At 41.5% G+C, this 12052-nt stretch overlaps 1 protein-coding gene across 7 annotated transcripts in view; it reads right to left on the bottom strand.

Moving 5' to 3' along the window:
- Window positions 1–12052, bottom strand: part of ush2a (Usher syndrome 2A (autosomal recessive, mild)) — a 1396947-nt gene that overhangs the window by 391361 nt on the left and 993534 nt on the right. For all 7 annotated transcript variants that reach the window (XM_085981146.1, XM_085981156.1, XM_085981149.1 and 4 more), the window contains 2 exons: window positions 10950–11113; window positions 7114–7323 (listed from right to left, as the gene is read on the bottom strand). In XM_085981146.1, coding sequence (XP_085837272.1) covers window positions 7114–7323; window positions 10950–11113 — 374 coding nt within the window. The remainder of the gene's footprint in view (window positions 1–7113; window positions 7324–10949; window positions 11114–12052) is intronic.

Below are 12052 nucleotides of genomic sequence, written 5' to 3'. Positions count from 1 at the left end.
ATTATTGGAAAAAATTCTGAGTGACAGAATTAGTCTCCACTTGGAGAGGCAAGGATTAATCAAGGATAGTCAGCATGGCTTTGTCAGGGGGAGATCATGTCTAACCAATATGATTGAATTTTTGGAGGGGATGACTAGGTGTGTGGATGAGGGTAGTGCAGTTGATGTAGTCTACATTGATTTCAGTAACGCTTTTGACAAAGTCCCGCATGGGAGACGACTGGTCAAGAAGGTAAGAGCCCATGGGGTCCAGGGCAATTTGGCTTAGTGGCAGGAGGCAGAGGTTGTTTTTGTGACTGGAAGCCTGTGTCCAGTGGTGTACCGCAGGGATCGGTGCTGGGTCCTTTGCTGTTTGTAGTGTACATTAATGATTTAGATATGAATGTAGGAGGTATGATCAGTAAGTTTGCAGATGACATGAAAATTGGTGGAGTGGTAAATAGCAAGGAGGGAAGCCTCAGGCTACAGGATGATATAGACTGGTTGGCCAGATGGGCAGAACAGTGGCAAATGGAATTTAACCCTGAAAAGTATGAGGTGATGCATTTTGGGAGGACTAACAAGGCAAGGGAATACACAATGAATGGTAGGCCTCTAGGAAGGTCAGAGGATCAGAGGGACCTTGGTGTGCATGTACATAGATCCCTGAAGGCAGCAGGACAGGTAGTTAAGGTGGTTAAAAAGGCACATGGGATACTTGCCGAGGCATAGAATGTAAGAGCAGGGAGGTTATGATGGAGCTGTACAAAATGCTAGTTAGGTCACAGCTGGAATACTGTGTGCAGTTCTGGTCGCCACACTATAGGAATGATGTGATTGCTTTGGAGAGGGTGCAGAGGAGATTCACCAGGATGTTGAATCCTGAGGAAGAGTTCATAGAGTGTATTAGGGGTGGGTTCCTTGAGCAGTATGTAATTGAACCAACCAGGGGGCAGGCAATCTTAGATCTGGTCCTGTGTAATGAAACAGGATTAATAAAAAATGTCCTAGTAAAGGATCCCCTTGGGATGAGTGACCATAATATGGGTGAATTCCAAATTCAGTTTGAGGGTGAGAGAGTTGGATCTCAAACCAGCATACTGAGCTTAAATAAAGGAGACTATGAAGGTATGAGAGTAGAATTGACTAAAGTGGACTGGGAAAACAGATTAAAGTGTAAGACGGTACAAGAGCAGTGGTCTACATTCAAGGAGATATTTCACATCTTTCAAGATAAATATATTCCACTGAGGAAAAAGGGGAGTATAAGAAAAGACAGCCATCCGTGGCTTAGTAAAGTAATAAAGGATAGTATCCGACTGAAAAGAAGGGCATATAAAGTAGCCAAATCTAGTGGGAGGATAGAAGATTGGGAAGCATTTAAAAGCCAGCAAACAATAACTAAAAGATTAATTAAGAAAGGGAAGATAGATTATGAAAGTAAACTAGCAAAACATATAAAAACAGATAGCAAGAGTTTCTACAGCTATATAAAAAGAAAAAGGGTGGCTAAAGTGAACGTTGGTCCCTTAGAGGATGGGACCGGGAAACTAGTGGTGGGGAACATGGAGATGGCAAAGACGCTGAACAAATATTTTGTATCAGTCTTTACAGTAGAGGACACTAAAAATATCCCAACACTGGACAAACAGGGAGCAATGGGGGGGGGGGGGGAGGAGCTAAAGACAATTAAAATCACTAAGGAGATGCTACTCAGTAAAATAATGGGACTTAAGGTGGATAAATCCCCAGGACCTGATGGCCTACATCCTAGGGTCTTGAGAGAAGTGGCGGTAGGGATTGTGGCTGCATGGGTGATTATTTTCCAGAACTCCCTGGACTCAGGAAAGGTCCCGGCAGATTGGAAAACTGCTAATGTAACACCCTTATTTAAGAAGGGAAGTAGACAAAAAGCTGGAAACTATAGGCCAGTTAGCCTAACATCTGTGGTTGGCAAAATGTTGGAGTCCATTATTAAGGAAACAGTAACAGAGCATTTGGATAAACATAATTTAATAGGACAGAGTCAGCATGGTTTTATGAAGGGGAAGTCATGTTTGACAAATTTGCTCGAATTCTTTGAGGATGTAACATACAGGGTGGATAAAGGGGAACCAGTGGATGTAGTGTATTTGGACTTCCAAAAGGCATTTGACAAGGTTCCACACACAAGATTACTGATCAAGATAAGAAATCACGGGATTGGGGGTAATATACTGGCGTGGGTGGAAGATTGGCTATCTAACAGAAAACAAAGAGTTGGGATAAATGGTTCATTCTCGGGCTGGCAATCAGTAACTAGTGGTGTTCCGCAGGGGTCAGTGCTGGGACCCCAACTCTTTACAATCTATATTAACGATTTGGAGGAAGGGACCGAGTGCAACATATCCAAGTTTGCCGACGATACAAAGATGGGAGGGAAAGCAATGAGTGAGGAGGACATAAAAAACCTGCAAAAGGACATAGACAGGCTAAGTGAGTGGGCAGAGATTTGGCAGATGCAATATAATGTTGGAAAGTGTGAGGTTATGCACTTTGGCAGAAAAAATCAAAGAGCAAGTTATTATCTAAATGGAGAGAAACTGCAAAGTGCTACAGTACAAAGGGATCTGGGGGGTCCTGGTGCATGAAACACAAAAAGTTAGTATGCAGGTGCAGCAGGTGATCAGGAAGGCCAATGGAATCTTGGCTTTTATTGCAAGGGGGATGGAGTATAAAAACAGGGAAGTCTTGCTGCAGTTATACAGGGTATTGGTGAGGCCACACCTGGAATACTGCGTGCAGTTTTGGTTTCCATGTTTAAGAAAAGATATACTTGCTCTTGAGGCGGTTCAGAGAAGGTTCACTCGGTTGATTCCGGAGATGAGGGGGTTGACGTATGAGGAAAGATTGAGTAGGTTGGGACTCTACTCATTGGAGTTCAGAAGAATGAGAGGCGATCTTATCGAAACATATAAGATTGTGAGGGGGCTTGATCGGGTGGATGCGGGGAGGATGTTTCCACTGATGGGTGAGACTAGAACTAGGCGGCATAATCTAAGAATAAGGGGCTGCCCTTTCAAAACTGAGATGAGGAGAAACTTCTTCACTCAGAGGGTAGTAAATCTATGGAATTTGCTACCCCAGAGAGCTGTGGAAGCTGCAACATTAAATAAATTTAAAATGGAGATAGACAGTTTCCTAGCAGATAAGGGAATTAGGGGTTACGGGGAGAGGGCAGGGAAGTGGACGTGAGTCTAGATTCGGATCAGCCATGATCCTATTGAATGGCGGAGCAGGCCCGAGGGGCCGTATGGCCTACTCCTGCTCCTACTTCTTATGTTCTTATGTTACCTGGGCTGGAGAGCTTCAGCTATGAAGAGAGACTGGACAGGCTGGGGTTGTTTTCCTTTGAGTAGAAAAGGCTGAGGGGGGACCTGATTGAGGTGTACAAAATTATGAGGGGCATAGATAGGGTAGATAGAAAGGAACTTTTCACTTTAGTAGAGGGGTCAATAACCAGGGGGCATAGTTTCAAGGTAAGGGGCAGGAGGTTTAGAGGGGATTTGAGGGAAAACTTTTTCACCCAGAGGATGGTTGGAATCTGGAACTCACTGCCTGAAAAGGTGGTAGAGGCAGGAACCATCATAACATTCAAAAAGCATTTAGATGAGCACTTGAAACGCCATAGCATACAAGGCTACGGACCAAGTGCTGGAAAATGGGATTAGAATAGACAGGGCTTGATGGCCAGCATGGACACGATGGGCCTTTTTCTGTGCTGTATAACTCTATTAAGGAGCCCTAGTGAAATTGAAGTCAATGGGAATCAGGGGGAAAACTCTCCACTGGCTGGAGTCATACCTAGCACAAAGGAAGATGGTTGTGGTTGTTGGAGGTCAATCATCACAGCCCCAGGACATCGCTGCAGGAGTTCTTCAGGGCAGTGTCCTAGGCCCAAACTTCTTCAGCTGCTTCATCAATGATCTTCCCTCCATCATAAGGTCAGAAGTGGGGATGTTCACTGATGATTGCACAGTGTTCAATTCCATTCGCAACTCCTCAGATAATGAAGCAGTCCATGCTTGCATGCAGCAAGATCTTGACGACATTCAGGCTTGGGCTGATAAGTGGCAAGTAACATTCGCGCCACACAAGTGCCAGGCAATGACTATCTCCAACAAGCACGGGTCTAACCACCGGCCCTTTTCATTCAACAGCATTACCATTGCTGAAACCTCCACCATCAACATCCTGGCGGTCACCATTGCAGTGTGTACCATCTACAACATGCACTGCAGCAACTCGCCAAGGCTTCTTTGGCAGCACCTCCCAAACCCACGACCTCTAACACCTAGATGGACAAGGACAGCAGGTGCATGGGAACAACATCATCTGAAAGTTCCCCTCCAAGTTACACACCATCCTGACTTGGAAATATATCGCCGTTCCTTCATTGTTGCTGGGTCAAAATCCTGGAACTCCCTCCCAACAGTGCTGTGAGAGTACCTTCACTACACGGACTGCAGCGGTTCAAGAAGGCAGCTCACTGCCACCTTCTCAAGGGCAATGAGGGATGGGCAATAAATGCTGGCCTTGACAGTGATGCCCACACCCCATGAACGAATAAAAAAACCTTTCCCACCTAGCTTTGTATCATCAGCAAACTTGGATATATTACACTCGGTCCCCTCCTCTAAGTCACTGATATAGATTTGAAATAGCTGAGGCCCAAGCACTGATCCTTGCAGCACTCCACTAGACCATCCCAAAAATTACCCATTTATTCCTACTCTCTTTTTTCTGTCTGTTAACCAATCCTCAATCTATGCTAATATCAACATTCCCTCCAAGCCGCGCAGCTCTCTGCCTGTCCTGCACAGCCTGGTACTGGCTTTTTCAATGTTGAATGTGCCTTGCAGCCCCTTAAAGAGGTCATACACCCAAAAAAAATTGCGGGAACATTGACTAATATATTACTCCCAATCGCATGAGCCCTAATCTTGTGTAACAACCTCTTGTGTGACATCTTATCGAATGCCTTCTGAAAATCAAAATGTACTACATCCACTGGTTCGCCCTTATCTATCCTGCTAGTTACACCCTCAAAAAATTCAAATAGATTTGTCAAACACGATTTCCCTTTCATAAAACCGTGTTGACTCTGACATTTTCCAAGTGCCCTGTTATCCCGTCCTTAATAATAGATACTATTGTTAAGACTTTTGGGAAGTCAAATAAATATTCAAGTTTTATTTGTACTATATTTTTATTTGGAACCAGTACAGGACCATATAGCTTAACTTTGCCAATAACTTTATTCAATGCAATTTCTGACCAAAATTACTCCAGATTCTGGTTAGGTAATATGAATTGCTGAGCATTTTAGATCTCAAAATGAGTTAGTATGTAATCCAGTGAAAAAACAAAATTTCACTCCTGTCTCTGATTGATTATCTGGCAAGGTTTTATTGGAGGACAGGTCAAAGGCTATACGGTTATCAGTTCATTTTTGGGAAACATCTGCAGAGAACTTCAAAAATAACAGAAAATGTTGGAAATGCAGGCCAAGCAGCATCCATGGAGAGAGAAACAGAGTTCAGGGGTGTGATTTTGCCAATGGGGAGCTTTTGGAGGCGGGACTCCCACTTGTTGAGTTTCAGTCCCGCCTCCAACAACTTCTGGCCAACCCACGCTATTTTCCCTGATTAATCTTGTTAAGCCCGCCCAGCAGGCTTAGCAGGCCAATTAAGGGAAAGTAGGTTGCAGAGAACGTCAGCGTATTACGTTTCATCTGTCAAAATTTTTTGACAGATGAATTGTCATCGTTTGACAGCTCTGTGAAGCTGTCAAACAGTGACATTCTCTGTAGTTTGATGAGGTCTTGAATTCAACAGGCAGTTAATAGGCTTTAATCCCTTCCCACCTCCAAGGAGACGGGACCTGGCGTGGGACGACTACCTGCCTCCTGGGAAGACGGCATGGAGGCGGGTTGGGGCGGGTTGGGCACCAGTCCCCAAATTCTGCCATTTTCCCGGCTGTCTCACCTCCATACCCGCCTCCCCAGGGCTGGCAAGATCACGCCCAACGTTTCAGGTCTGTGACCCTTTGTCAGAACTGGAAAAAGTTAGAGATGTAACAGATTTTAAGCAGGTGCAGAGGCAGGGAAAAGGGGAGGGGAAGAAAGAAAAAAGGAACGTAAGCTTGAGGAACAGCACCTCATCTTTCGATTGGGCAATTTACAGCCTTCTGGATTCAACATTGAGTTCAACAATTTCAGACTATAACCTCTGCCCCTATTTTTTCATATGGCAGCTGTTGATGATTCTGCCATCCCCATTTGCAACATTTAACCACTCCTGCCTTCTACCCTAGCACAGACCATTCCTTCTGCTCTTTCTTCCCCTCCCCCTTTCCCTGCCTCTGCACCTGTTTAAAACCTGCTACATCTCTAACTTTTTCCAGTTCTGACGAAGGGTCACAGATCTGAAATGTTAACTCTGTTTCTCTCTCCACGGATGCTGCCTGGCCTGCTGAGTGTATCCAGCATTTTCTGTTATATCAGATTTCCAGCATCTGTAGTATTTTGCTATTGTATTGTTGCAGAGAACTGCTTTAGTTCTTATAGACTCAAGTTGGTAAAATAAAGATGCTTAATGCAGAAATTCACCTGAACTTCTCCCTCTCTACAGGTACAGATAAGTTAGAAATCTCAGGGGAAGATTCTTTTCTGGCATGCACATCAAATCTCCGGGTACATTAAGTATGGCTCTGTGTTCACCTGCCATCTTAAAAGCTCACTGGTCTGCAGAACAAATCACTTAGAAACATTAATCGTTTTTATATTCTTCCATTTATTGACAGAGCATGCTGTATTTTCCAAACAGCAGTGTGGATATATGCTGGTACACATGGGAAGATCTGAACAAACTGTGCTAATATACTCTATTAGAGCTATCTGCAACTGTCTCACTGGGGCCCTTATTGATCTATCACTTGATGACAACTGCACTTAAGGATTTTAGCATTTTAGCTATTTTCCTTCAATAACAGGAAATTTTATTATGGATGGATGACTGATTTCAACCTCCACAAAAATCAATCACATTTATTCTCAGATTTTAAACAGTCTTGAGCATCTGTGATTTTACTAACCCCCGTCAGGCATTGTCACATGCACCATTTCGCTCCTGGCACTATGGGCTCCATTGAAGACCTCAATGAAAAGCCAATACTCTGTGTTTGAATGCAAATCGTCAATCAGAGTATAGTTCACATCCGCTGGGAAGGACACAGAGTTGCTATAGGCAGTTGAATTGATGTATAGGATGTAATATTCCACATCTCCCTCCAAGTCTCGCAAAGCTTTAATTTAAGAAAAGTAGAAAAATATAATTAGTTAAATTATCGAGGCTGATTTTCATCACTCAGTGATTAACATTTACTGGAAATGGCAAAGAAAATTATATTTTGTTCATCCAGTTGCAATTATAAACATCTAAATTAAACAATGCTCGATATGTACCAAATACAACTTCACATTATTTCAAGCTGAGTCACATTGTATTCTTGGAATTCTATACATTCCAATTTTTAAGAAACTGCATCAGAGGATTATGATTTCAGGGCGATTTGCCAGTCTATTAGGGAGATCTTTTCATCTTACATTTTATCATTTTCCTTATCCTCCACTATTCCAAAATAAATATAGTTTTAATTATCTACATTCCTCTTTTATATTGTTTTACATTATATACACATATATGCATGGATGAACACTGGCTGGCCTGTGCATCAGCAATATCCTGCATGAATACAGTGTCATTAGGGGAAAACACATTAATTTAAATCATGTCCTTTTGTGGAGGTATGTAAACTAGGCCAACATGAACACGTCAAGAGCTGCAGGCAGCAGGGATAGGAAAAACTCTGGCAGCAGTGTTGCTTTTGGTCAAAGTTATTGCAAGTTGTTGAGTATAAAGAGATTTTTCTGTGAGGGAAGGAAGGTCATCTGTTAATACAGGAAACTTTCGTTTAAACGGAGGTTAAATCTCCGGAATGCTCTATCCACCGGCAAAATTCAGGAGTCGGTTCAGATAACTTTTTTTAACTTTTCGTTGCTTTTTTTCTTCATTCCTGGCTCTGCAAGCGTCTAGCTGAAGCGGTTGCTTAGCTACAGAGACGCTTGCAAGCTGCACCGACTGTTTTGAAGCTGTTGCTAAGCAACAGGGTTTGTTGCTAGATACGGAGCTCAGAAGCTCCGTATGTTTTAACAATAGCGCTGGTTTCTCCGGCAGTGTTGATCGACCGGCACCAGCTCGGTCCCGTCGGTGCCAGATACCAGAAAGTTTCATGTATACAACTTGCTCCTCTAAGGCTGCCACTTTTTGCCTAGTCCAAAACTTGTCAGGAGGAAGGCCAATTTTTTAAAAAGGCTGTGAGGATGCAATGGGTCCAATTGGGTATGCAGGAATGTGAAATGGCACCATTCACACGTGTCTACCGTCATTTTATTAAATGCAGCAGGTGGAAGACAGACATTTCCTGTTGGTTCATTCCTCAAAATTTCCAGGTAGCCAGCCCCAAAACCAGACTATTTCTGGTTAGGTTAGTGTTCACCCTAACCTCAGCATCAGTTGAGCATTTGGGTTGGGCATGTGTTTAATTTATATTTTTCCCACACTGCTAAATCAGAGGGATTAATGCCACAATACAAAAAAGTGTTAATCCATCTGACTACCTTGGGTCTCAACTGCTGAGTGTGGAAATAGTATAATACAATTCCAAAAAGAAGTTGTAGGGCTAATGCAAAGAACAGTAGGTGTGTTTTGGCTATATGTAATGTAAATACTATGAAATGTGTAGGAATTTGTTACAAGAGGGTAGCACGCCTCAGGGTTCAAATGTGTTAATAAGCTACTTAAGCTTCACTCTTGCAACTTATATCATCACCTGAACCGTCTGATGTATTGCTACCTTGTGGCACATTCCAGAGATTAATTGTTCAGTATAAATTTGCATTCGTTCTTCAATAGCTCAGCAAGTTTACACAGTGAGTAGCTGAGTTGAGCTGTGCAGAACAGGAGCGCCAGGAGTCCAACCCTGGTCTATGCTCAGTTAGCTGATCTCAGCCAGGGCAGCAGTAAGAATACTCCTATTGGCCTCAGTGCACCTGCTGAGGGAGGAGAACATTGGCCAGGGTTCCTGCTCGATTGCTAGTTAATGACCCCTGCTAGATGTGTGTGTGTGTGTGTGTGTGTGTGTGTGTGTGTGTGTGTGTGTGTGTGTGTAAGATGAGGTCACACTTGTGCTCAACTGTCTATGATGTTATATCCTTGTGGTAGAATAGCCTGTCAAAACTAACTGTCTAGGCTCACACATGAAGAATGGTCACTTGGATGTGAGTGCCTGGCATCTGTGGAACTGTAATTTAGCAATGTGTCAATACTCTAGGAAGAGGAAAATTGGTGAGAAAATAAATAAATACATTTACAATCTGACAACTTGTTAGTTACACTTCCATTAATAAATAATGCAGAAGGTAGAGGTAGTTGTCAATGTTTCAAATATGTTATAATTAGGAAGACCCTTATTAGTTATATATGTTTCTTCAATCATTAAAATAAATGCTTATCATTAAATATTCTACTGTGAATATTAATTATGGACAGTCACAACTAAGGGATGCTTAGTTACCTTTTGACACAAAAATAAATATACACTTTAATCATCCAAAACAGACTTGTGGTCGGGTGGGCAAATCAAGGATTTTAGTGGCCCAACCTATTATATCTCATGTGAAATGAGGAAGAGTTTTGTTCACCCTTTGGTACCCTACCTCGGAATTCCTTTGAAAGAGTGATGTTTTCCTTCCTCTCCTGGTGACAGGAGGTTACATACCAAACTCACTTACCTAAAGGAATGACTAGGCCACCACCTACAGTGGGCTTTACTGATTGCACCATCTAAGAGAGCAAATCGTTTTTGTGTCAGGATGATCTAGCCTCAGTTACTGGAGAGAATAATGTTTTCCTTCTGCCCTTGGTGACAGAACCTTACTTTGATGGCTTATTGGCTCAATTAATTTGCAACAAAGAAAAAAGACTAGCTAAGAAAGAAACAAGAGTTTGTAAGCAATTAATTATACTAAACAGAACCCTAAAGCTGACTGACTAGCTAAAACTATGATAAATAAACTTATCTGAACTGGCAGAGAAAGGGACAGAAAGGCTGACTACCAGTTGAAAGAGGGTTTAAGAATTTTATTGCCCAGGCTAATGCTAAGGTTAAAGTCTAATGCTGAAGTCTAAAAGGGTAGAAACAGTTGAAAAAAGCCCAAAGTCAAGGAGACAGTTTAAATAGGGAAAAAAGTGCACAAGCAATCATGGTAAGGGGAAAATAAAATGAACATATCCTGCTTTAGCTGCATATGTAATATAAAATATTGTGACCGAATTAGAATATATCACAGCTGCAGTATCTAGGGTCGGTTTAAAGAAATAAGTGAAATATATATTTACAAAATTATACTCTAAGTTATATTTGAAAGCAGTCTGAAGGTTTAATATTATGGGATTCGCAAGTTGCTGTACAATTTCTGAGGAAAAGGTGAAAGCCAGCTTAAAATTTTCATACCAAAATTGGTATTTTCATATACCATAGGGCATTTCAGAGACACATTGAAACTAGTTTAAGTGATAAAAAATTGGGTTTTGAGAAATTGTATCACAGTGTCAAAGATTTCTTAGTTCCATAACATGGCATTTGAAGAGGGTTAATGATAGTACTAAGTCTTACTCCACACCCCATTTCAATCTGCACACATATACATACATGCGAGAAAAAGCTAAAACAGATTGTTTGCAGTTTTCACCCCAAATATTTCACTTTAATGGTATTCTTGCTGAACTCCTTTACTTTACCATAGATTCATGAAACCAATTTACGTGATTAACTATTAACAAACATAATGCAATATAGGCAACACGTACTTGGTCTGGTCCACTCTACTTCTATTGCTGAGTGGTTTATGGCCTGTGCTGTGAGGTTACTCCCTCTGTTAGGGACACCTGCCAGTGTGATAGCTGTGACTTCTTCCCCTGCTGTGTATCCCACATCATTATAGACTATCAGCTTGTACTTATACGTTGTATACCTGAATGAATGAATGAATGAATGAAAGAAAAGTTCATTGTTTAGTACTTTGTGTTGCCATTACCTGTAATATGAGATAGTTTTGTAATACTTCAATGAATTATTCTTCATTGCGTACATATATTGCATACATATATTGCATAACAGAAAGCAGACATACACCTGTACACTATTTTCAAATAATAATTGCAAAATTAGTTTTGAAAAATGTTTTTATTCACTACTGGCATGTAGACACTGCGCTAATGATAATAGTTTGTTTTATACCATATAAAATATGATGTTACGGGAGTCAAAAATCCGTCACTCTAAGTTTGTCTGGCAAGTCAAAGGAATTTAAATCATTCCACTGTGGGAAAGATCTGTCATTAAAATTATCGGCCAGTTCCAGTTCCAATTCCAAACTATTAGCCATCTATTAATGAGCCAGATATGGAGTGGTAGTGACAGTGGCTATTGGAGTGCCTCATCGTCCAAATTGTGCCATCTTCCTGTGCCCCCAAAAAATGTGGCAACAAATGTACCTGAAGTAGGAAGTACAGATACAAAACCAAAAGCAATTATGTTAAAGATTAAAATTCACCAAAATTTAGAAAAAATTATAATTAATATTAATTTCTTTTTATCTCTATTTTCATTCTTCTTTCGAACATTTTTGAAATACACCGTCACCAGAAAAATTACTGGGAGGGGTTACAGAGATTGACGATGTGATGAAGCTGAATCATCATAAACAGTGAAATACCAAAAATTAGTGAAGTACCACATTAATGGGCCAAATTTTGCTGTAGCAGGGCATCTAACAGCATCTGACGTTCGTTAGACTATCCCTCTCCCCTTCAGCTCAAATCATTTTTGCCCACTGAGTTGCTGAAAGTGCAAGCTGGTAATGGTGCAGCAAGGAAAATGGGGTGGGTAATTTTAACCCCCAAAAATGGGT

This window comes from Somniosus microcephalus, chromosome 3 (genome assembly GCF_052327205.1).
Source record: "Somniosus microcephalus isolate GS21.2 chromosome 3, FLI_Smic_1.0, whole genome shotgun sequence".
Lineage (NCBI taxonomy): Eukaryota > Metazoa > Chordata > Chondrichthyes > Squaliformes > Somniosidae > Somniosus > Somniosus microcephalus.
The sequence above is the reverse complement of the archived record's forward strand: the minus strand, read 5'-3'. Positions and strand labels throughout refer to the sequence as shown.